The 27,980-nt window shown below is 43.0% G+C and overlaps 1 protein-coding gene across 1 annotated transcript in view; it reads left to right on the top strand.

The window, feature by feature from the left end:
• Nucleotides 1-27,980, top strand: part of LOC121860890 (protein zyg-11 homolog B-like) — a gene marked incomplete in the record, with an annotated part of 168,129 nt that overhangs the window by 77,963 nt on the left and 62,186 nt on the right. The window contains 2 exon segments of the mRNA XM_042358253.1: nt 14,952-15,057; nt 23,169-23,355. Coding sequence (XP_042214187.1) covers nt 14,952-15,057; nt 23,169-23,355 — 293 coding nt within the window.

Genomic DNA, 27,980 nt, shown 5'->3' with positions numbered 1-27,980 from the left:
TACAAAACAGTACAGTCAAACCTCACTTCTACGCTGTTAATTCAATCCACGGTCGCCAGAAAAGTGAATCAACATAACATATGGGATTAATTGAAATAGAGACCGGGGCAATCTCAAACTCCACTTTTTCCCTACAATAACACGTGACGTTTTACTAAAAATAACATCTTAACTTTATGATGGTATTCACCCCACATAATATAGAAAGGAACAGTCAATAAACTGAAAGTTAGGTTAGAAAAACAAGGTTGGGGTTAACATTTACGTTAGTAGAAGATGGGTCGGGCGTGACAGGAATGGAGGCTGGTTCCGAGGCAGAGGGCAGGCTACTGGCCCTCAGGTGAGTCACCATCACTGTCATCCACACTTGTCAGGGCCTCCTGACAAATCCTCAAAGTCATCATCACTGTCTCTACCTCTGTCACTATCACTGGCTTGGGCTGGCTGTGGTGGGTTGCGGGCTAAGAACTCTGTTATGCTTTGCTGACGGCTGGTGTTTATGTTGTCGTGATAAACCTTGATGTAGGGCTCCATAGTCTGCAACAGCTGGGTAGTGAAGATTTATACCTGTTGGCGCCAGGGTCGCCGGAAAGGAGGAGCTTGACTTTCTCAATACACTCGATGGCACCCTTACATTACTATGGGATAAGCGGCGTTCTTTGAGATGATGCACCACCTGCCTCTTCACTGACGTCATCATCATCTACCATCTCGTCGGTAGTCACATCAGATCCCTTATCACCTCCAGGATGTCGTCGTTGGTGGTCCAGAAGCCTGCAGCTGTAACCACTCGCGCAGCTTCTGGCAAGGTCCACTGCTACTGCAACAGTCTGAACCTCACCAGTCACAGATTGACTCTGCCTAACGGCCGGAATGCTTTGCAAACACGCCCATGCGTGATCTAACAGTTGCTACAGACAGCTGAACCCATGCCTCCACCAAGAAGTCCACAGCTTTGATGATGAATATTCTCCAGAATTGTTTTAAAAGTACTTGTTGCTCTGCCAACTGTTGATCCGCCGCCTTCGCCCTGCTATCGGTGGTGGTGTCACCAGGTTACGTAACTCTTCCCTGGTGTTGGTGTAGTCGTTCAGAGCTTGAATTTTTTAGTAGAGAATGCAGCTTTACATTACACATTAACTCTGGTCCATGGGCTGTAATATAGACGTAGTGTTGGGAGGAAGGAAGACCACTTTACGTTGGTGACGATCTACCAGTAGGGGCGAGTCCTGGTGCGTTGTCCAGCAGCAACAAAATCTTGAATGGCACATTCTGTCGCCACAGAATTTCTTCACATCGAACGAAACAGTCATCAAACCAGGAGAGGGACAGTGTAGAATCATCCTTACGTGCGGGTCAGCCAGTGGATATTTAGCTTTGCCATGTCCATGCTTTGTAGGCGCAGGCGGTTTATGTGGTTGTGGATCACCGATAACTTGAGCTTACAGGTACCGGAGGCATTGGTGGTAAACAGGACGGTGATGTGCTCTTCTGCAACTTCCGGCCCCGAATCTTGCTGGCATTCTTCACAACGAAGGTCTTGGAAGGTAGCTTTTCCAAAAAGACCAGATTCGTCCATGAAACACCTGGTCGTCGGTGGCTCTTCCTCCATAATCTCACGTAAAACGGAGGAAATTCCTAGCCACAACACGGTCAGCACTAGTTTTTCACCACCAATGTTGATATTGGTGATCTTGTTCCTCTTCTTAAACCTCTGTAACCACCCAGAGGAAGCATTAAAAGGTTTGGGCTCTGTAATTCCCATCTTTCGTGACACTGCAGCATACAGTTCACGTGCGTACTCCTTAACAGAGCGTGTGTCCACCGCCATGTTGCCGCGCCTGACGCACCAAGTAGCTCACAAGTGAACAGTGAACAGTGCTTAAGTCAGTGAAAAACAACTCAACATTAACAGCCGAGTTACATAATACTTCCTTGAGGTAAATGTATAGTATATATCAGGTGCCTCAAAGAGAAATCAGGTTCTCAACTGGCTCAGCCATGTTAATATTGTTATTATTATCCACTCTGTATCTGTGTTTTTATGGCTAAATATAATGTTTTGTTTTAATTCAATTCAATTCAATTAAAGCTAACCTTCACACAGTGAGGTCCCAGGTACCCAGTGATAACTGCCCCTGAGACTCAACAACACCAGCTATGTGTTAATCCGTCCACCATAGAGAGGCCTGGGAACAGACCTCACTCAGGTCCTGTGACCCCAGTCCACGTGGTGTCCCCATGATGCTACGACACCACGTAGTGAATGAGTTGCTACAGCAATATGTGAGGCCCTTCATAACACCATCTGTGAGGGAATTACTACACCACGTGATGCCCCTCATAACACCATCTGTGAGGGAATTACTACACCACGTGAGGCCCCTCATAACACCATCTGTGAGGGAATTACTACACCACGTGATGCCCTCATAACACCATCTGTGAGGGACTACACCCACGTGATGCCCCTCATAACACCATCTGTGAGGGAATTACTACACCACGAGGCCCTCAAACACCATCTGTGAGGGAATTACTATACCACGGAGGTCCCCATAACACCATCTGTGAGGGAACTACTACACCACATCAGGTCCCTCCTAATACCATCTGTGAGGGAATTACTACACCATGTGAGGTCCTCATAACACCATCTGTGAGGAACTACTACACCACGGAGGTCCCTCCTAACACCATCTGGGAGGGTTACACCAATGGTTTGCTGTTCAACACCTACATTAATCTGTGTGTTCACTGTATGTTCCTTTACCTTTTTCTAATGAAGGCTTTTGTTAAACCACCAATGTATGTAATAAGTCATTTATGTCCAATGTATATTTTCAGCCTTCGGGCTGCAGAACTTTTTCAATAAACCGTCAATTATTATTATTATTATTATTATTAAGTAATTTTTCCGTCTTGAGAAGCACCTGGTTGTGGAAATACTTGATCATAGAAACACCTGTATACTTTGTGATGTTCATGTGCTCCTTTATCTTGGCTGCATCCCTCTCAATTGTCCTGATCGTAGACTCGTTAACACCATGCTGGCGCGCGAGATCAACCTGTCTTGTTCCTTTCTCCAACTCTTGTATGATCTTATACTTTATTTCGTAGCTTAAGGAACGTCGTGTCTTCTTTGGCTTAGGGCGGCTGGTCCAGGTAAGGAAAGGTTTCTCTGGGCGGTGAATCCGGGCGAAGCCATTTTACAGATCAATGGATGCACGATAGACGGTGTGGCCTGAGGGATGAAACTGCCGCTGCTAGTCAAGCGTCGCTTTTCCTCCTCCTCCTCCCGCTGGTGGACACGCCATATTACTTTAAAACAATCACAGCTAGCAGCTGAGGAGGTAAGGTGCATGGCCCAATTACAGTCCGATACGCCATATGACGTCACTGATAACGCAACAAAGACACACACTGCTAACCTACCTACGCCGCTACACAACATGGGGAGAGGGCGGGAGATGGCGGAGGTTTGGATCCAAAAATGGCGCTGCTCGCCAGCCGCTCTCCGTGTAAATGGGTACACGCACTGCGAATGTGAGACCGGCTTTCGGCACGGTACGCGGTAAACGTGGAAACGCGGAATGTGGGACGCAGAAGCGAGGGTTGACTGTTACACGATACCTGTCCAGTGGTAACAGTACCGTTGCTTCCTCACTTCTGGCGGTTAATGTTTCCAGTTACGGGAAGCGAAAGCAGCGTAAAGTGAATAACCATAACATATGGGATTAAATTGAAATGGGTCAGGCAGTCCCAAGCTCCCTTTTGACGGCCACATAACTATGTTGTATTAAATTTTATCTTAACTTTATGATTGTATGAAAAAAAGTAATATAGAGAGGTTAGGTTAGGAAAATATGGGTTAACATAGGAAAAATAAAGGTTAGGTTAAATACTAAAAATTAGGTGGAACAATTCTACGGTAGTAGAGATGGAGTGCGACATCACGGAGATGGAGGCTGGTTCCGAGGCAGAGGCAGATTACTGGCCCTCAGGTGAATCACCATTACTAGGTGAATCACCATCACTGTCACCTGATTGTCAGGGCTTCCTGACAAATCCCTCTAAAGTCATCTTCCTGCCACTATCACTGGCTTGGGCTGGCTGTGAGGTGGGTTGCGGGGCGAAAAATCTGTTATGCTTTGCTGGCGGCTTGGAGTTGATGTTGTTGTCGTGATACGCCTTGATGTGCGACTCCTGGCCTGCACCAACTTGGTATGGAAGACTTCATAAGCGGTCGTGTCATTGTCAGCAGGAAAGGAAGGACTTCATTTTCTCTGCACCTCCATAGCTTCCCTTAATATCACTATGACAAGCTGTGTTTTTAGAGATGGCGCACCTTCTTCCTCCTCTTCACTGGCGTGTTCTTCTTCCAGCATCTCGTCGGCAGTCACTTCAGGACCTCTGATCACTTCCAGGATGTCGCCAGCTGGTGGTCTCGGAGAAGCCTGGAACTGTAACAGTCTACGCCCAGCTTCTCTGGCAAGGTCCGCTGCTACTGCATTCTGAACCTCACCAGTCACAGATTGACTCCTCCTCTCACCATTATTCCATACAGCACATATGTCTCCATGCATGACAGTGTAGCAATAGACAGCTGATCCCATGGCTTCCACCAAAAGTCCACAGCTTTCTTGATGTTCATCTCTCAAATTGTTTGAACAGTATTTTTTGCTGTGCCAACTGTTGATCTCATCTTCTTAAGCTCTTGCTATCGATTGGTGGTGTCCTCGGGTTACGCATAACTCTTCTGGTGTTGGTGTAATCGTTCAGGAGCTGGAATTTTTTTGTTGAGAATGCAGCTTTACGTACAGATTAACTCCTGGTCCATAGGCTGGATTAATGGCCGTAGTGTTGGGGAGGAAGGAAGACCACTTTTTACGTTGGGGTAGCGATCTAACAGTAGGGGCGGGGTAATCCTGGTCGTTGTCCAGCAGCAACAAAACTCGTGAATGGCACATTCTGTCGCTCCTGGGGTACACGCCGGGAACAAAGCAGTCATCAAACCAGAGAGGGACAGTGTAGAGAACATCCGCCTTCTCGTGGTCAGCCAGTGAGACATTTAAGCAGCGTGTGTCCATGGTTTTGCAGTATTAACTTGCGTGCCGTGTGGATCACCGATAACTTGACCTTACGGTACGGGAGGCATTGGTGTGCATGGGGCGGGTGATCGTTCCTTCTGCATTCGGCCCGAATCCTGCTGGCATTTCGCCACAGCGAAGAAGGACTTGAGTAGCTTTTCGAAAGAACCGAATTTGTCCATGTTAAGCACCTAGTCGTCACTGTATTGTCCTTCCTCCATAATCTCACGTAAAAGCAGGCCGAGCATAACTTACGATCCTTTTCGCTTCTTCACCACCAATGTTGTAACTGGTGATCTTGTCGGATCTTAGAAACCTCTGTAACCACCCAGAGGAAGCATTAAAGGGTTTTGGGCTCTGTAGTTCCCATCTTTCGTGCCACTGCCATGTACTGGTTCGTGTGGCCTTAACAAGCGGTAATGGGCTTCCGCCATGTTCCGTGGCGCCTGGCTTAGTACAAGTAATTTTTTCCTGTCTTGAAAGCACCTGGTTGTGAAAATGTGATCATACGGCTTTTCCAGTGAACTTTGGTCACCATGGCGCTCCTTTATCTTGGCACACATCCTTCTTTATTGTTCGAATCGTAGATTCATTCACTACATCTTTGTACCCCAAATCAACCTGCCTTGTTCCTTTCTCCAACTCTTGGATGATGGTATACTTCACCTGGTAGCTTAGGAACGTCGTGTCTTCTTTGGCTTTGTGCGCTGGGTCCAGGTAAGGAAAGACTTTCTCTGGGGTGGTGTGGTCGGCGGAAGCCCCGGCGGAAGCCATTTTACGGAACAATGGATGTTGCTACACGGAGGGCCTTGAGGGATGAAACTGCTGCGGCTAGGGTCAAGCGTCGTTTTCCCTCCTCCCTCCCCATAATACTTTTAAACCAATACAGCTAGCAGCAAAGGGGGTAGGGATGCATGGCCAATCACAGGTGGTACAGTACAGTATACAAGATACCTGTCCAGTGGTACAGTACAACAGTATACAAGATACCTGTCCAGTGGTACAGTCAAGTACAAGATACCTGTCAGTAGTAAGACAGTATAAGATACCTGTCCAGTGGTACAGATACAGTATACAAGATACCTGTCCAGTGGTACAGTACAGTCAGTATAAAGATACCTGTCCGTGTGGTACAGATAGACAGTATATACAAGATACCTGTCCAGTGTGTACAGTACAGTATACAAGATACCTGTCCAGTGGTACAGTAGAAGATAAGATACCCTGTCCAGTGTACAGTGCAACAGTATACAAGATACCTGTCCAGTGGTACAGTACAGGTATAAGATACCTGTCCAGTGGTACAGTACAGTGTACAAGATACCTGTCAGTGGTACAGTACAGTATACAAGATACCTGTCCAGTGGTAGTACAGTATAAGATACCTGTCACAGTACAGTATACAAGATACCTGTCCAGTGGTACAGTACAGTATACAAACCGTCCAGTGGCAGTACAGCATATACAAGATACCTGTCCAGTGGCATTAGCATGCATAGTATACAAGATACCTGTCCAGTGGTAGGATGGTAAGTAAAGATACCTGTCTGTACAGTACAGTATACAAGATACCTGTCCAGTGGTACAGTACAGTACAGTATACAAGATACCTGTCCAGTGGTACGCACAGTATAAGATACCTGTCAGTGGTACAGTACAGTATAGTATACAAGATACCTGTCCAGTGGTACAGTACAGTATACAAGATACCTGTCCAGTGGTACAGTACAGTATATATACCTGTCCAGTGGTACAGTACAGTATACAAGATATCTGTCCAGTGGTACAGTACAGTATACAAGATACTGTCAGTGGTATAGCATATATACAAGCAAGATACCTGTCCAGTGGTACAGTACAGTACATATACAAGATGCCTGTCCAGTGGTACAGTACAGTATACAAGATACCTGTCCTGTGGTACAGTACAGTATACAAGATACCTGTCCAGTGGTACAGTACAGTACAGTATACAAGATACCTGTCCAGTGGTGCAGGAAGTCTGTGACAGATAAGATACTCAGTGGTACAGCATAAGCATAAGGATACCTGTCCAGTGTACAGTACAGTACAGTATACAAGATACCTGTCAGTGGTACAGTACAGTACATACAAGAATGCCTGTCAGTGGTACAGTACAGTGCTGCAGAATGCCTGTCCAGTGGTACAGTACAGTATACCACAGGAACACCTGTCAGTGGTGCAGTAAGTATAAGATACCTGTCGGTGGTACAGTACGGTATACAAGATACCTGTCAGTGGTACAGTACGGTACGGTATACAAGATACCTTATTCGCGAACAGTACAGAGTATACAAGATACTTTCATCGATGGTACGGTACGGTACCGGTATACAAAGATACTGTCAGTGGTACAGTACAGTGTACCGAAGATACCCGCATCCAGTGGTACAGTACGGTATGCAAGATACCTGTCCATTGGTACAGTACAGTATACAAGATACCTGTCAGTGGTACGGTACACGGTATACAGATACCTGTCAGTGGGCTGGTAAATATAAGATACCTGTCCAGTGAAATTTTGTGAGTACAGTACAATGCAAAGATACTGTCGGTGGTACCAGTACGGTACGGTACAATTATACGCAGATGATATACCTGTCCAGTGGTACAGTACAAGTATACAGATACTTACCTCAGTGGTACAGTATTCTCTAAGATACCTGTCAGTGGTACAGTACAGTATACAAGATACCTGTCCAGTGGTACAGTACAATTATACCATGAATACCTGTCAGTGAACTTGATACAGTACAATATACAAGATACCTGTCCAGTGGTACAGTACAGTACAGTATACAAGATACCTGTCCAGTGGTACAGTACAGTATACAAGATACCTGTCCTGTGGTACAGTACAGTATACAGATACTGTCAGTGGTACAGTACAATGGTATACAAGATGCCTGTCAGTGGTACAGTACAGTATACAAGATACACAATATAGTACAGTACAGTATACAAGATACCAATCCCGTGTTTTAGTACAGTACAGTATACAAGATACCTGTCAGTGGTACAGTACGGTGTACAAAGATACCTGTCAGTACCAGTACCCAGTATGCTGAATGCATCTCTAGTGCAATTATACAAGATACCTGTCCAGTGGTATTTTAGTACAGTACAGTATAAGATACCTGTCCAGTGGTACAGTACAGTATACAAGGCCTCACCTGTCCAGTGGTACAGTACAGTACCTAAGGGCTGTCCAGTGTTACAGTACAGTATAAGATACCTGCCAGTGGTTTTAGTACAGTACAGTATACAGAATACCTGTCCAGTGGTACAGTACAGTACAGTATACAAGATACCTGTGTACAGTGGTACAGTACAGTACAAGTACAGTATACAAGATACCTGTCCGGTGGTACAGTGCAGTATACAAGATACTGTCAGTGGTACAGTGCAGTATACAAGATGTCTGTCAGTGGTACAGTACAGTACAGTACAGTATACAAGATACCTGTCAGTGGTACAGTACAGTTTTGAATACCTCAGTGGTACAGTACAGCCATACAAGATACCTGTCCAGTGGTACAGTACGGTACAGTATACGAATGCCTGTCAGTGGTTTTTGATGCAGTACAGTATACCGAATAACACTGTCAAGTGGTACAGTACAGTATACAGAATGCCTGTCAGTGGTACTGATGCGATTTTATTATACAGATACCGCAATCCGAAGTGGTACAGTACAGTATATATACAAGATACCTGTCAGTAGTACAGTACAGTACAGTATACAAGATACCTGTCAGTGGTACAGTACAGTATATAAGATCTACCTGTTGATGAAACATTTTGCAATTATACTGAATACCTGTCAGTGGTACAAAACGGTACAGTATACAAGATACCTGTCCAGTGTTTGATACAATACAGTATACAAGATACCTGTCCAGTGGTACAGTACAGTACAAGTATACAAGATGCCTGTCCAGTGGTACAGTACAGTACAGTATACAGATACCTGTCTGTAGTACAGTACAGTATACAAGATACCTGTCAGTGGTACGGTACATTACATTATACAAGATACACATCCCGTGGTACAGTACCAGTACAGTATAAGATACCTGTCCAGTGGTACAGTACAGGCACAGTATACAAGATACTGTCCAGTGGTACGGTACAGTACATAAAGATACCTGACTCAGTGTGGTGGTACAGTAACACAAAGATACCTGGTATAAAAGATACCTGTCCAGTGGTACAGCACAGTATACAAGATACCTGTCCAGTGGTACAGTACAGTACAGTATACAAGGATACCTGTCCAGTGGTACAGTACAGTACAGTACAGTATACAAGATACCTGTCCAGTGGTACAGTACAGTATACAAGATACCTGTCCAGTGGTACAGTACAGTATACAAGATACTCCAGTGGTATAGTACAGCAAGATACCTGTCCAGTGGTACACTATACAGTACAGTGTACAAGATACCTGTCCGTGTACATACATATACATACCTGTCCAGTGGTACAGTACAGTATACAAGATACCTGTCCAGTGGTACAGTACTATACAGTACAGTGTACAAGATACCTGTCCAGTGGTACAGTACAGTACAATACAGAATACAAGATACCTGTCCAGTGGTACAGTACTATACAGTACAGTATACAAGATACCTGTCCAGTGGTATAGTACAGTGTACAAGATACCTGTCCAGTGGTACAGTACAGTATACAAGATACCTGTCCAGTGGTACAGTACTATACAGTACAGTATACAAGATACCTGTCCAGTGGTACAGTACAGTATACAAGATACCTGTCCAGAGGTACAGATAATATGAATATACATACATACCGTCCGTGGTACAACAGGTACAGTATACAAGATGCCTGTCCAGTACAGTATACAGTCAGTCATTTATGACGGGGTTAGACCAACGCACTGTCATAGTTGAATTAACGTAAGTCGAAAATGCGAAAATAATACAGTCAACCTCACATGTCCTCAGATTCCGCGTCGGAACGCATTACGCTGAGTCCGGGCGCGATGGATTGCCCCACGCCACCCACCCGGTCCGCCTGCCTGCTCCGCTTGGGCAAGCGGCGCGGTAAGGTTGTGCAGTGTGTGTCTTTGTTGCGTTATCACTGACGTCATATGACGTATCAGACCTGTGATTGGCCATGCATCCCTACCCCCCTCTGCTGCTAGCTGTAATTGGCTTAAAGTATTATGACGTGTCCACCCGGGGGAGGGAGGGAGGGAGGAGAGACGACGCTTGACCTAGCCGCGGCAGTTTCATCCCTCAAGGCCACTCCGTGTAAACGCGCATCCATTGTTCCGTAAAATGGCTTCCGCCGGACCACCACCCCCAGAGAGAAACCTTTCCTTACCTGGACCCAGCGGCACTAAACCAAAGAAGACACGACGTTCCTTAAGCTACGAGGTGAAGTATAGCATCATCCAAGAGTTGGAGAAAGGAACAAGGCAGGTTGATTTGGCGCGCCAGCATGGCGTGAACGAATCTACGATCCGGACTATAAAGAAGGATTCAGCCAAGATAAAGGAGCACATGAAGATCACAAAGTCTACAGGTGCTTCTATGATCAAGTATTTTCACAACCAGGTGCTTCTCAAGACAGAAAAATTACTTGTGAGGTACTTGGTGCGTCAGGCGCGACGGAACATGGCGGTCGACACGCGCTCTGTGAAGGACTACGCACGTGAACTGTACATGGCAGTGGCACGAAAGATGGGAACTTCAGAGCCCAAACCCTTTACTGCTTCCTCTGGGTGGTTACAGAGGTTTAAGATCCGGAACAAGATCACCAATATAAACATTGGTGGTGAAGAAGCGAGTGCTGATCGTGCTGCGGCTCGGGAATTTCCTCCGTTTTTACGTGAGATTATGGAGGAAGGACAGTACAGTGACGACCAGGTGTTTAACATGGACGAATCTGGTCTTTTCTGGAAAAAACTACCTTCCAAGTCCTTCGTTGTGAAGAATTCCAGCAGGATTCGGGGCCGGAAAATGCAGAAGGAACGCATCACCGTCCTGTTTACCACCAATGCCTCCGGTACCTGTAAGCTCAAGTTATCGGTGATCCACACAGCCCGCAAGCCGCACGCCTACAAGAGCATGGACATGACCAAGCTAAATGTCCACTGGCTGACAGCACGTAAGGCATGGATGTTCTCTACACTGTCCCTCTCCTGGTTTGATGACTGTTTTGTTCCCGATGTAAAGAAATTCTGTGAGCGACAGAATGTCCCATTTAATATTTTGTTGCTGCTGGACAACGCACCAGGACACTCGCCCCTACTGTTAGATCGTCACCCCAACGTAAAAGTGGTCTTCCTTCCTCCCAACACTACGTCTTTAATCCAACCCATGGACCAGGAGTTGATTTGCAATGTGGAAGCTGCATTCTCAACAAAAAAATTCCAGCTCCTGAACGACTACACCAACACCAGGGAAGAGTTGCGTAACCTGAGTGACACCACCACCGATAGCAAGATCGAAGAAGATGAGGATCAACAGTTTGAACAGCAAGAAATACTCTTCAAACAATTCTGGAGAGTATTTAACATCAAGAAAGCTGTGGACTTCTTGGTGGAGTCATGGGATCAGCTGTCTATTGCTACAATTCGTCACGCATGGAGACATGTGTTGCATGGAATACCAGGTGAGAGGAGGAGTCAATCTGTGACTGGTGAGGTTCAGAATGTTGCAGTAGCAGTGGACCTTGCCAGAGAAGCTGCGCAGACTGTTACAGTTCCAGGCTTCTCCGAGACCACCAACGACGACATCCTGGAGGTGATCAGAAATCCTGAAGTGACTGCCGACGAGATGTTGGAAGAAGAACACGTCAGTGAAGAGGAGGAAGAAGGTGCGGCAGTCTCCGAAGAACACAATTTAAGTCATAGTGATATTAAGGGTGCCATGGAGTGTGCAGAGAAGATGAAGTCCTTCCTTTCCCGCGACAATGACGATGACCGCTATGAAGTCTTCCATAACCGGCTGGTGCAGGCTATGGAGCCGTACATCAAGGTGTATCACGACAACATCAACGCCAGCCGTCAGCAAAGCATAACAGATTTCTTCACCCGCAACCCACCACAGCCAGCCCAAGCCAGTGATAGTGACAGTGAAGTTGACTTTGAGGGATTTGTCAGGGAAGCCCTGACAACTGTAAGTGACAGTGATGATGATTCACCTAGTAATGGTGATTCACCTGAGGGCCAGTAATCTGCCCTCTGCCTCGGAACCAGCCTCCATCCCCGTATGCCGACCCATCTCTTCTACTACCGTAAGTGTTCCACATAATTTTTAGTTTTCTAACCTTACCTTTATTTTTCCTATGTTAACCTTTATCTTTCCTAACCTAACCTCTTCTATATTACTTGTTTTTTCATACCATCATAAAGTTAAGATAAAATTTTTACTGCAACATAGTTATGTGTCGTCAAAAAGTGGAGTTTGGGGATCGGCCTGGACTCCATTTCAATTAATCCCATATGTTATGTTGTTCACTTTACGCGTTCCTCACTTTCCGCGGTACCCTCCGGGTTACATTAACCGCGTAATGTGAGACCCAACTGTACATAGAAAATCTAAAATGAAATACGGTACAGTAAAAGTAATCAATAATGAGAAATGAATAAAGTTTTACTGTGCACTTACCTTTAATGTAGTCAGCTGAATGCACACGGGGCCTCAATAATTTTTAATTAAACATGGAGCCTATATTAATTGGATGAAGCAGAGGAGGAAACAGGGCTGGGTGGGTCATCAATTTTGCTTTCTTCAGATAGGCTAACATACTTGCTTGTTGAAGGTATTGGATCATCTTTAGGGAGTGAAGAGGCAGCAGTGATGGGGCGTGAGGAGACAGCAATGGGGGAGTTCTTGAAATATACGTCCAATTTAGACTGCACAGTTTGCCTTTTCTTTTCATTGTAAATCTCTCTGTAGCAAGCAAGTGTATCTGGGATCATTCTGTCAACTTTTGCCAAACACTCAACATTTTGATCCATTTCGTCAAACATTTGTATCCCCTTATTAATAGTTGTAAATGCCTCTGCCATTTGTTTCACTGAAAACTTTTTGGGGGGTGCAGGTTCTTCTTCTACATTTTGTCTCTCTTCTTCCTCTGCAATTTTTTGTGCATCCAGTTCAATAAGATCCTCGTTACTTAGCTCTTCTGCTACACTTTCCACCAACTGCTCAACATCTTCATTAAATCCTTTGAAACTGTTCACATATCTTTTCAGGACCTTCTTCCATATTCCATTCATGCACTGACCTGTAACCTCATCCCATGCTGCAGCTATGTTCTTTAAACATTTCAAAATGTTGTAGTTCTTCCAAAACTCTCTGAGCGTTTTCTCACCTTCAGTAGCAGCAACAGCCTGAGCAAAGGTCGTACGTAAATAATACGCTTTAAAAGCAGCAATAGCACCTTGATCCATGGCTTGGATGATAGAGGTAGTGTTAGGTGGAATGTAGACTACCTTAACATCAGGGTGCAGGTTGTCCAGGTGTGGTGGGTGTCCCGGAGCATTATCTAAAATTAATAAAATCTGGAACGCAACCCCTTGTTGCATACAATACTCCTTGGCTCGTGGAATGAAACAACTCGGGAACCAATCCCCAAACAGTGCTAGGGTCATCCATGCTTTCTTATTACTGTGGTAAAACACTGGCAGTGTGTGCTTGCTGACATTTTTAAAAGCCCTTGGGTTCTCTGAATGATATATCATGAAGGGTTTTACCTTGAAACCAGCTACATTCCCCCCCAACAGAAGTGTGATTCTGTCCTGGAATGCCTTGAATCCCAGGATAGCTTTCTCCTCTTTGTGGATGTATGTCCGTTCTGGCATGCGCTTCCAGAATAAGGCAGTTTCATCCACATTAAATATTTGCTCAGGCAAATAATTTCCCTCCACGATGACACGATCTAGCTCCTCCTTAAAAACTTTAGCAGCACCCACATCAGCACTTGTTGCCTCTCCACTCACCTTTACACTGTGCAAACTGTAACGTTTCTTAAACCTTTGGAACCACCCATGACTTGCTGTGAAGTTTTGGTCACACTCATCTCCTGCCTGCTCTTTCAGGCTTTCGAAAAGGCTTCTTACCTTAGCCTGTATGGTTAGAAGGCTTAAGGGTAAACGCTTTTGTTTCTGATCTTCCACCCACACCACAAGTAATTTTTATATCATGAATAGGACCATGTCTTTTTTTTCGTTATTATTGTTTCCTTTATAGGTGCTGATCCTTTCACTGCCTAATGAATTCATTCCTTGTCCTTCAAAACTGTTGATATCGTCGAGTGAGAGAAGTCAAGGTCGTTTGAAATGGTTGCTACCGTTTTTCCATTTTCATATTGCATTATTATTTTCATTTTCATCTCAAAAGTAATTGACTGTCTCTTTTTTTTCTCAGCACCACGAGAACTCTCACTTTTAAGCTTGCCAGCCATTTTAAAGGGAATTAGAAACGAAAATATTGTCAGTACACAGCGCGATCACTAACAACAACAACGACGGCCAAACACCAACTGAGCGCGCTACGGCGTGGACGCTGTACACCACGAGGCGGCACACTTCGTACAGGACGGAAACGTTTCTGTGTAAAAAAATATGTTCGGAATTTGAAATTTTTTTGTACGACTGGGGCGGTCGTACGTCCGGGTACCCATCCAGTGGTACAGTACAGTACAGTATACCAAACTGTATCTCGGATTCACAGTTACTTGTACATACTGTATGTCTCTGGTATGAGATTTACTATATATTGTTTATTGTATGAGGGTGAGTGTATTCTTTAATGAATACTGTATATTTTATGAATTAATTGTTGCATATTTTCTTTTTAGTGTGTTTACATGCGCAAGTTGCTGAGTTTGGTGAAGAGGAGGATGGAGGAAGGGGCGGTGGACATCACTCTCAAGTTCACTCTCTCTGCTTTATGGAACCTAACTGGTTTGTTCACTTTTTCTCTTAGTTTACTCATCACTGTTTTTTAGTCAGTGAAATTTCTCTACAGTCACCCCTTGGATATCGCGATTTTCGTTATCACGCCTCCATCAAAATCTGCACACCTGCTGTTAAAGCGCATTTTTCAGGCCGAGAATTTGGTTATCACGCAGTTGCCTCCAGGTTTATTGTTACCCCCTTGCTTCACTTACATCTGTTGAGGATAAAATCTTTCACCTACAAATTGACAATAACACATTTGCTCTAATCAGACATATCTAAGTTGCCTTAACAATTGCAACCCAAGTTTCAATTTCAAATTCTCTGTCATTACTAAGGAATAACGAAGTCTCCGGTGCACTCTAAGATTGAGAGAAAACATAGGACTCAGGCGTCCTGAAGCGATGAGAAAACGGACTCCTCAGACGGGGGGCTCAAATAAAGAAAGCATAGCTACATGTTTTGTGGACTACAGTATTGAGCGTACCCTTTTCATCATTTTGTAATAAACCTAGCAATGCCTATGTGTATTTCTGATACTTACCAGAACATTATCTATATCTTTAGTGAGTCTAAATGGTCATAAAATGGGAAAATTGGGGTTGGGTCTTGGGTGCCTGGAACCAATTAGAATAAATCCCATAAGTTCTGTACTTTCGTTATCGCGTTTTTCGTTATCATGCACTCGGCTCGGTCCCAATTAGGCGCGATAACCAAGGGATGACTATACTCTACTCTAGTGTACAATATTTTTTAAGTAATAAATTTGGAGCAAGACAATAATATAATGATGTTTATTGATTCAAATGGTGTTGTGTTGTTCCTTATGATTGACTTAACATGGATCTTAGGATTATGAAAATATTTTGAACATGTTGAAGTAAACTGGAGAGTGGTGTAGCAGCCAAGTGGATGCAGCATTCACCTGCCAGCTGGAGGGTTGCTATTTCTCATCGAGGGCACCCCTGGTTCACCCACCCACCCATCCGGTTTGGGAAGTAAGGGTTTCAAATACAATGCCAGCCACTGTGCTTATTTGTGTACCAAAATCTTAGTAGTGATATCTCTATTAGTCGTAACAATTGGTGCAGAGCACTTCCGGGATTGAGAGATTTTCGGGTAACAAGACGACTCTCTCAATGCCGGAAAACATCCCTCATTCCCGGAATTTTTCCGGGTAATGGAAAATTTTTCTCGAAGTTCCAGAAATTGCGCTTTACATTATCTCTCAAACCCTGAAAAATATCCCCCATCCCCAAAATTTTCCGGGTTCCTGAAAAATGTTCTCAGAATTTACGGAAAATGTGCCCCTCGGAAAATCGTTCCCAAAGCCAGAATTTTCAGGAAAATTCCAGCTTTGGGAACGATTTTCCGAGAACATTTTTATTCTGGCTATCAGAGAGTTCCGGCTTCAAGGGATTCCGGCTAACAGAGATATTGCTGTATATGTTGCCCAGCATCAACACTGTCCCAAACAGCCAGTCAGGCTTATTGGGCCAAATTATACTTTTTTCGAAGAGACCTTTCTTAACTCTTTAAATACATTTTACAGTAATGTTCTGTTTCCTAAATATAGTCAGTTTTACTGACCATAAATTGAGATTTGAATTCAGATAAACTTACTGAACCTGTTTCTCACTGGAACATTTTTTCTTTGTTCCCCCCTGACCACAGGAAGTAATATTCTCGTTAGCCAGAATCTCTCTAACCCGGAAATCTCCAGTAGCCGGAATTGAAACAATTACCGGGAAATCTGAGAAAATTGCGAGAAAATCACTCCAAACTTTTCTGGTCAAGGCCTGGGGACAAGGGTTCCCTGTGTTATGAAAGACTGCACCATGTTTAGCCACAACCTCACATGGTTGGTGTGTGGGTGGGAAGACCAACCTCTTGGGTAATGCTGGATTTTTCTATTTATAGTATATTTATTATTTCTGTACAAACATAAATATTTCTTTAAATGTACATACAATAATAAGAAAGTAAAATAATACAGTAATAAACCAATGTAATTCAGAGCTGAGCTAACAAGGCAAAGGGTGAGGTGATGAGTCAGGTGGTGAGGTGATGAGGCAGGTGGTGAGGTGATGAGGCAGTAGGTGAGGTGACAAGGCAGTAGGTGAGGTGACATGCCAAGACACTTACACAACACACACATTAACAGCGCTACTAAACCATTATCTTAAATATTTTACATTATAATTTCTATTTTAAAATTAATTGGTACATGAAGGCTTGATTTGGCTACTTTTGTCCTAAGACAACTGATCAGTGAATAAACCAGGGCATATGGAGACTCATTATACACTAGTGATGTCACGAAGCTTCGAAACTGCAACCACAACTACGGAGCAACCGCATATATTATCACAACCAAAACAACCACACGACCCACTTGGTTGCCGCGCTTGTGAAACAATCACAAATCAGAGCTGAGAAATTCATTGAGCAATATACCCCTCCAACCACTGTGCTGCCTTTATGCTACAATAATACAGTACAGTGAACAATGTTTTTAGATCTTTACAATGATAAATCTTGAACAACTTGCTTAATTACAGATGACCATTTGTGGAAGGTATCAGCTTTGGTCCCATACTGAGGGTTGTTCTGCCAGTCAGTTAAAGCAGCACGTATACAGTCATGCGCCAGTTAACGTCCGATCGCATATACGTCCGTGCCCCCCCCCCCCAAAAAAAGTCCGTGACGCCTGCTGGACCACCACTCCACTACCCCTTCATGGAGACACGATGATCCTCCCCATACTGGTCAGATATTATGTGTTAAAGGAATATGCTTCCTTCCTTAGGCTCTTTTTAAGCATTTGCCTCCAGGTGTAATGTTAACCTACATCTATTGAGGATAAAATCTTTCACCTATAAATTGACAATAACACATTTGCTGTAATCAGACATATCTAGTTGCCTCGACAATTGCAACCCCAGTTGCAATTGGGGTTGCAATTTCAAATTCTGTGGCATTACTGAGAATAACAAAGTCTCTAGTGCACTCCAAGATTAAGAGAGAAAACGGAGGTCTCAAGCATCCTGATGTGAGAGAAAACGGACTCGTATGATGGGGGACCAAATAAAAAAGCATAGCTACATGTTTTGTGGACTACAGTATTAAGCATACCCTTTTCATCACTTTGTAATAAACCTAGCCATGCCTATGTGTGTTTATGATATTTACCATAACATTATATATATATTTAGTGGGTCTAAATGGTCGTAAAATGGGAAACTTGGGGTTGGGTCTTGGGTGCCTGGAACCAATTAGAATAAATCCCATAGGTTCTGTACTTTCATTATTAGGCGCGATAACCAAGGGATGACTGTACTGTACTGTATATACTTGTGACACTGGCCAGTTGCTTCTGGTGTTATGGTACAGGGGTAGAAAGTGACAGCACTTGGATCCCGCTTCCTCTATCAAGGAATAAACAATTAAAATTTAAATTGAAAAAAAAAACATTCAAATAATGGGACGTAGCGAACCTAAATGGCCCTAGAGCGGGCACAGTCACGTATGCATCGCGTATTCTTATAGATTGTGCTGCCAGACGTACGTTATCTAGTGAATTTAGTCAATATTGTACAGTAACAATGGACCTAAGTGCAAACCTGTATTGTACATGTACTAAATGATTACGGTACTAAAATTGTTATGTCTATTGCAAATATAGCTTGTTTATACAGGTATTCAAATAAATTACTATCTTACAAGAATCCCTCCAATGTAAGTTATATTCACCCAGGTCGTTTGGGTGGCAAATTATTAGAAGAGCTTAGTCACTCTTAAGTAATGATAAATAAACATCCAGGCCTTCAGCGCCAACTGACAAATCTTATCTCAAATAAATAAAGACACTGTCACCTCACCTCACGCTCGGCTGGCTACCTCCCTCCCTGTGTTCCCAGACAAAAGATTGGTTATTTCTTTATGTTTTTTATATAATATCTCAGACTAAAGTTAGGATAATATAATTTGCATTGCTGAAATCCTTGCAAGACAGAGATTAATTTGAATATAAGCGTCATATATTTTGCTCAAGATGTAAAAAATGTAGTACATTAGTGTACAATACTGTAGTACATTTTATAAAAAGTTTTTGAACTGTATTTTTGGGTAGATTTACATAAATTTCTTCATTTATTTTCATCCATTTACATGCACACACCATACTAAAAGAGACGTAAAAGAAATAAATGACCTTAGTGCAAAGCTGGAGTGCACATGTACTAATTTGATTACGATACTAAAATTGTTATGTCTAGTGCGAATTAGAACATGTTTATATTCAAATAAATCAGTATCTTACAAGAATCCCAGCAATGTTAATTATATTCTCCTAGGTCATATCACTGGCATTTTAAAATGAGAGAAGCTTAGTAGGACTGTTAAATAAACACACAGAGACCTTCGGCTCAAACTTATCACCTCAACCCCCCCCTCCTCCTCCTCCTCCTCCTTTTCCCTCCCTCCCTCCCAGCCAATTAGGTTATATTTTGCTCAAGAGATAAAAATTGTTGTACATTAGTGTACAGTACTGTAGTACATTTTATAAAAAAGTTTTTCAACTGTATTTTTGGGTAGATTTACATAGATTTCTTCATTTATTTTCATCCATTTACATGCACACACCATACTAAAAGAAACGTAATAGAAATAAATGACCTTAGTGCAAAGCTGGAGTGCACATGTACTAATTTGATTACGGTACTAAAATTGTTTTGTCTAGTTCAAATTATAGCATGTTTATATTCAAATTAATCAGTATGTTACAAGAATCCCAGCAATGTTCATTATATTCACCCAGGTCATTTCACTGGCTTTTTATAAGAGAGAAGCTTGGTCACTTAAGAACTGATAAATATACACGCGTTAGACCTGGGCCTGTGCCAACTGTCAAACGTACTACCTCCCCTCCCCCCCCCATGCCCCCTCGCTCGCTCCCACCCTCTCTCTCCCCCATCTGCCCGACGTTGCTGGAATCCTTGTAAAACAGTGAATAATTTTAATATAAACGTCATGTATTTTGCACAAGAGATAAAAATTAATCACCTGTATCACATTACAGTAGTGATTTAAGAGTAAAAGTGTACAGTTGTACCCCGCTTTACGCGGTCAATTGAACCCACAGGGTACCGCGTTAAGTGAAAACCGCGTTAAGTGAACAATAGAACATATGGGATTAATTCCAATAGAGACTGGCCCGACCCCCAAACTCCACTTTTTGACGACAGACAACTATGTTGTAGTAAAATATTATCTTAACTTTATGATGGTATGCACACACAATAAATAATTAAGAGAAATATCAATAATATTAGGTTTTTTAACACTTACATTAGTAGAAAAGATGGCTGGGCACACGGGGATGGGGGGTTGGTTCCGAGGCAGAGGGCAGATTATTGGCCCTCACCTGTATCACTTGTATCAATTGTATCACTATCCACCACAGAGGCTTGCAGGGCCTCTTTGTCAAACCCCTCAAAGCCCATATAAGTCCATATCCTCACTATAATTATCACTATCACTGACTTGGGCCGGCTGTGGTGGGTGGCGGGTGAAGAACTCGGTAATGTTTTGATGACTGGGCGACCTTGTGCGCATCGTGCCTGCGCCGCTTCCCGCGTATATGAGTAGATGAACCGCGTTAAATGAAAGTTCGGTTCTGGCGAGGCACCGCGTATATGAGAAATCGCGTTAAATGAAACCGCGTAAAGCGGGATAATACTGTATATGTACGTATATAGTATTCTACATACATGTAAGTATAAATACAGAGTTTATGTGATGATCGGACAGCGTCCATTTCGGTTAACGTCACGTTTCCAAGAACGTATTTAGGACGTTAACCGGCGCATTTCTGTATTTGTATGAAAATTTAATTTTATTTTATTTTTATTATATTTTGGTCATAAATACGAATGAAATAAGGGTGTAAACTGAATTGGGTCCTAAATTAACTAGGGTTTCAAATACGAAAAGTTGTTGGTCGAACCGTTCTTATCGGAGGCTTTACTGTATTAACATAATGCTGCCACACTAGATGCATTACACCACTGTGTGTATACACACACACACACACACAGGAATTATGACAACAAGCATCCAGTGAGGGTCTTGTTGTGTGACTGCCTGGGGGTGAGATAAACATCAGCTGTTGAGGAGCACTTGGCAACACTGGTGCATGTTACCACTACTTACCACTCCATCTCTCTAATCACCCACACCTTTTTGCTTCTCACTCCACATTTTAAAATGTTATGTAATGTAATGTTGAAGGGATACAATTTTGCTCATTTATACTTATACTTATCACAATCTCCCTAAAAATACTTTAGATTTTGTGTTTATTCAAGACATCTTCAGGTCATGAGACCCACTAATCCCCCACAGCTCCATGAGAGTGGAAAATACCAGTCTTTGCTGTAACACACAGCTTCATTCATGCCTGTATCATACAGATTTATTTATTTTTTTAACAAAACTTTTTGATAAACTATTCTGGATTATTATAGTAAAGAAATGGAGTTTCTCACTTAATTAGAGCTGCATTTACGGACTCCGGTAGTTTAGACTCAAGGAAAACATCCCCAGCACCCAGAAATGTTCTAGGGAAGTGGGCTAGTGTCTGTCTGTGCAAGATGTCTAGACACTCTGAAACTTTTCCCAGCAATCGGAAAAGATTCCGGGGATAAGGAATTTTCCGGTTATGAGAAAGTCGTCTGGTTACCCGGAAATCTCTCCTCCACGGAAGTGGTCTCCACCAATTGTTCCGGCTAACGGGGATATCACTTGTATACCCAAAATTTTTAGTTTAAAAATAACCATTACATAATTCCTGCCTCAGACTAGTTGGGAGACTGCTATGGGGATGTGGCCGCCCCAGCCGACTCCCGGGAGCGTGGTAAGAGTTGAATTTTTTGCTGGGACGCAAATTCATATAAGCAGGGAAAGCTTTTGTAACGTGAAATAAAGGTGCCAATTTTGGAAATTTGTACTGTACGTAAAGGCAAATTTTTGTATCTCGGGGGATACCTGTATATTGTGTTTATTACGACTGCATTTATCGTTGTCATCATGATCATCATTTTGCGGCCATTTTCCACACTTGCGTGAATAGTCGGTGTAGGTTGTTGATGGGTGTGTTCATTTTAAACACCGGTAAACACAACACTAAGTGGCGGTGAAGGCGAAACTACTTACTTACTAGAAGACTGACACGTACAGTATTAACCCAGACATGACAGTAAACACAGTACTGCATCAATAATATGATAGTTTATATTTTTACTCTGAGACAACACAAAACTGAGGGTTGAGCGTAGTGCCCTGTTAAAGCACATGTTATGGTACAGTTGCAGAAAAGTGTTTGTACGCCCCCTGTGGTAACCAGTGTCACCAAATGGCCAAACTATATGACCTATAGCAAACTTATCCACCAAGCACATCCACCGTTACACAACCAATACCCAGTCACTCATATATAGTTATAATAGTACTGCGACGGTGCCGTTTGGAGACACTGGTTACACAGGGGTAAACATTTCCACAACTGTACCTGTAATGGGTTTTAAAGAGTGAAATATGTTCATAATTCAGCTGCTACAGCCTGTGCATGTACTGTATAATGAAGAGGCTTATGTTCAGTTTATTACTGTCCACATTTTAACATATTTACCAACTAATTTTTATTGATTATTTCCATTTTCTCATTTACATAAATTAGTAATAATGATATCTACACATAGAACAATTTTATAAGTGGTAAATTCAGTGTAACATTTTAGGTATGGTAATCCTAACACGGGACAATCCCAACAAGTTGCTATTCCACGTTCAGGTTTCCGAATATATTAGTACAGTAGTATCAGCATTGTGGGTCAGGATACAGCGGTGAGAAATACACCAGTTAATACTCTAAACTTTTTCATGTCTCTCTGCCTCACCATTTGTGTGTCTCTGCCTCACCATTTCCTCTGTTTTTTAGAAGTTTCCCTCCCTGTGATTCACCCAGTACAAAAGGAGGTGAAGAGATAGCTACAATAGATAGATCAGCTACAATGATAACTAATCCTCAAGTACTGACCTGTGCCTTACTTGTACAGATGAGTCACCAGTAACGTGTGAGGTGTTCCTGGCTGAGAAAGGACTGCACTTGTTTCTTCAGCTTCTAAATGTGTTTGCCCAAGATGCAGCTGTTGAGACAAAGGTTCTTGGGCTCCTGAACAACATTGCAGAAGTGTCTCCTCTTAGAAGTGCCCTCATCAATATACACTTTGTAAATCAACTAAAGTAAGTTGTCTTTTATCTTCTTTCACCAAAGGTTTTTGTATGGTATCTAGACTTGTTAACAAAATGTTAAACATAAGACAATAATCATTTTGTTAGTGAAGATTGTGATGACAATCTGTGAATGGGAGCTCTGACTGGACTGGAAAGACGTGTGACCCAGGTAACACCATGATTGATTGATTGATTGGTAATTACGTCCCTGCTGACGCAACAGCTTCGGTCATATGTTGCCGAATTAAAATAAAAGCTTGAAAAATTTAAATAAACTAATGCAAGGTGAAAAACATTACGAATTACATAGAACTTAGTGTACTGTATGTATAAAAATAAATAAAAATAAAAAACATTTAAATGTTAATAGATAAAACTCACAGCTTGTGTAGAAGATCTTCTTCCTCCACAAAGGAGAGGATTTCCCTATCATGGTACCCACTCACCTCCCCCCCCTCCCCTCCCAGAATACCACGAGTTATTTACAAACTTAGTACAGTATAGTCTCCATTTACGCGGTCAATTGAACCCGTGGAGGTCCTCGTAAAACGAGAACCGCATAAATGATATAACAACATATGGGATTAATTGAAATAGAGACTGGGCCGACCTCCAAACTCCACTTTTTCCGTTGTAGTAAAAATAGTATCTTAATTTTATGATGGTATGCACACACAATTAATATACAGTGAACCCTCACTTTACGCGGTCAATTGAACCCACGGAGGCCCGCGTAAAGCGAGAAATGCGTAAAGTGAACAACATAACATATGGGATTAAGTGAAATAGAGACCGGCTGACCCCCAAACTCCACTTTTTCCGACACAATACCTATGTTCTAGTAAAAATAACATCTTAATTTTATGATGGTACACGCACACAATTAATATTTAAGAGAAATAGAGAAATACAGTCGCCAAGTTAATGTCCATTCAAATAATGGACTCAACTCCCTCCCCCTCTTCTCACACTACACTCGCTGGCTCTTCCCTCTCTGAGAAATGTTTGGGGGAAAACCACTAGATTTTAAGGTATAGTAATAAATAATACCTCAAACTAAAGTTAGGATCATATAATTGACATTGCTGGATTCCTTGTAAGACCAGGAATATTTTGAATATAAATGTCATATATTTTGCACAAAAGATAACATATTTACTCAGAGTAAACAAAATACTTTCATTAGATCTAAAATTTGTATGTCTAATGCAAAATCTATGATGTTTATATTCAAAATGATCGTCAAATTGTAAGAATTCCAGCATTGTAAATTATATTCTGGCCAGGTAATTTGTATGAATTTTATGAGCTAAAACAAATATCTTCAGTTAATAAAAAAAAAAAAAATATTCTTCACGACACTATCTGTCAATCAAAGTACCCCACCTTTCTTCCCCCCCTCCTCACACTCACGCCAGCTGGGTCGGTTGGTCCCAACCCTCCCCCCCACCCCCCACCTTCCTTCCCTACCAGAGAAATGTTTGGGAGAAACCAGAATATTTACCTTTTAGTAATAAATAATACCTCAGACTAAAGATAGGATAATATTCACATTGCTGGATTCCTTGCAAGACCAGGAATATTTTGAATATACACGTCATATATTTTGCACAAAAGATAACATATTTGCTCTGAGTAAACAAAATACTTGCATTAGATCTAAAATTTGTATGTCTAATGCAAAATCTATGATGCTTATATTCAAAATGATCATCAAATTGTAAGAATTCCAGCAATGTAAATTATATTCTGGCCAGGTAATTTGAATGAATTTTATGAGCTAAATAAAAATTTTTTACTTCACCCGCGTATATGAGTAGATGCACTGCGTAAAGTGGGAATTCCGGTTCTGGCAGGGTACCGCGTAAATGTAGAAACGCGTAAAGTGAAACCGCGTAAAGCGAGGGTTCACTGTAGAAGATAAATATCAATAAGAGAATAATATACTGCACTAGGTAAAAGAAAAATTAAGGTTTAACACTTATGTTAGTAGAAGAGATGGGTCGGCATACAAGGATGGGGTCTGGTTCCGAGGCAGAGAGCAGATTAGTGGCCCTCAGGTGAATCACTATCACTATCCACCACAGATATCAGGGCCTCCCTGACAAACCCCTCAAAGCCACCATCACTGTCACTATCACTGACTTGGGCTGGCTGTGGTGGGTTGCGGGCGAAGAAGTCGGTGATGTTACGCTGACGGCTAGTGTTGATGTGTTCGTGATACATCTTGATGTACTGCTCCATACTTTGGTCTAGATGGTTATTGAAGACTTCATATCAGTGATTGACATGGTCTTTGGAAAGGATGAGCTTGAGTTTCTCTGCAAATTTGATGGCATCCTTTACATTACCATGTGTTAACTTCTGTTGTTCTCGGGCTGCTGCACCACCTGCCTCCTCACTGACATCATTGTCTTCCAACATCTCTTCGGCAGTCACCTCAGGATCCCTGATCACCTCCATGATGTCGTCGTTGATGGTCTCTGAGAAGCCTGCAGCTGTAACACTCTGTGCAGCTTCTCTTGCAAGGTCCACTGCCACTGTAACAGACTGAACCTCACCAGTCACAGGTTGCCTCTGCCTCCCACCTGGGATACCTTGCAACACATGCCGCCACGCGTGACGAATCGTTGCCACAGACAGCTACCCCATGCCTCCACCAAGAAATCAACAACTTTCTCGACGTTGAATTTCTTCCAAAACTGTCTGACGCAAACTTCATGCTCCGCCAACTCTTCTTCTTGATCCTCGTCCTCGCTCTCCCTATCGGTGTCACTCAGGTTCCGCAATTCATCCTTGGTGTTGGTCAAGTCATTAAAGGAGCCAAAATTTCATTGCGGAGAAAGCAGCCTTGACATTACATATCAACTCTTGATCCATGGGCTGGATTATTGACGTAGTGTTAGGGGGAAGGAAGACCACTTTTACGTTGTCCTGGTGCGTTGTCAAGGAGCAACAAAATGTTGAATGGAACATTATGTTGTTCGCAGAATTTCTTCACGTCGGGAACGAAACAGTCGTCAAACCAGGAGAGGGACAAACCAGTGAACATCCACGCCTTACGTGTGGTCAGCCAGTGGACATTTAGCTTGGTCATGTCCATGTTTTTGTAGGCGTGCGGCTTGCGGGCTGTGTGAATCACCGATAACTTGAGCTTACAGGTACCGGAGGCATTGGTGGTAAACAGGACGGTGATGCGCTCCTTCTGCAATTTCCGGCCCCGACACTTGCTGGCAGACTTGACAACGAAGGTCTTGGAAGGTAACTTTTTCCAAAACAGACCGGATTCATCCATGTTGAACACCTGGTCATCGGTGTACTGTCCTTCCTCCATAGCTTCTCGCGTAAGAATGGAGGAAAATCACTTGCCACAACATGGTCAGCACTAGCACCTTCACCAACAATGTTAATGTTTGTAATCTTGTTACGTCTTTTAAACCCTTGCAACCACCCAGAGGAAGCAGTGAAGGGTTTGGGCTCTGCATTTCCCATCTTGCGCGTCACTGCTACGTACAGTTCACCTGCGTACTCCTGCACTGCCCGCATGTCCACCGCCATGTTACGTCTTGCCTGACGAATCAAGTAGCTCACCAGCAAATTCTCAGTCTTGAGCAGCACCTTATTCTGACAATACTTCACCACTGAAGCACCTGCAGACTTTGTGATGCTCATGTGTTCTTTTATCTTGGTGGCATCCTTCTTGATCGTCCGGATTGTAGATTCGTTCACGTCATGCTGGCGCGCCAAATCATTTTGTCTCATTCCTTTCTCCAAATCCTGCACGATTTTGTATTTAACTTCATAGCTTAAAGCTTGTCGTATCATCTTAGGCTTGGGGTGGCTTCGGCCAGGTAGTTCAAGGTTTTTCTGGGGTGGTGGGGGTCCAGCGGAAGCCATTGTTGAACAGATTAGCGGGCACAAGAGAGAATAATATACGCGGTGACTGAGAACAATGCGACTGGCCAGGCTAGGTCAGTAGCTTCTCCCTACCCGTGGCTGGCCACGTCATATTACATTAAACCAATCACAGCTAGCGGGGGAGGGAGGTAAGGATGCGTGGCCCAATCACAGTCCGATACGTCATATGGCGTCAGCGATAACGCAACAGCGACATACTGCGCACCCATACCCGCGCTGCTTCCTGCGTATGGTCAAGCATGGACCGCGTGAATACAAAATGGCGCGGCGCATCTGGACCTCTCCAGCCGCTCTCCGTGTAAATGATGAAATTTTCCACGTAATTGAAACATTTCATTCTGGCAAGGCACTGCATAAACAAAATCCGCGTATATCAAGACTATACTGTATCAGCTGGCCATCCTGGTGGTAAGTGCTTTCTGCCTCATTATCTTGATCATCATCATCATTGTCGTCATCCTGCCTTGTGCATTTTAGATTTTATTTTAATTTTATTTTTTTTTTTTTCAGTTAACATAAAGGCCACCCTTTAGAGGTGGCCATACAGAAGGGAAGGAGGCCGCTGGCCTGTTCTTGATAGTCTTGTCTAGAGCTGTTTTGAAACCAGTATTGTTTTTGATTCCAATACTTGGGCTGGTGGACTGTCCCATAGGTCTACCAGCCTCTTGTGTGAAGACGTGTCTCCTTATGTTCGTTCTGTATAATAACTTGGCTAG

The sequence above is a fragment of the Homarus americanus genome, unplaced genomic scaffold, assembly GCF_018991925.1.
Source record: "Homarus americanus isolate GMGI-L3 unplaced genomic scaffold, GMGI_Hamer_2.0 scaffold52806, whole genome shotgun sequence".
Classification (NCBI taxonomy): Eukaryota; Metazoa; Arthropoda; class Malacostraca; order Decapoda; family Nephropidae; genus Homarus; species Homarus americanus.
The sequence above is the reverse complement of the archived record's forward strand: the minus strand, read 5'-3'. Positions and strand labels throughout refer to the sequence as shown.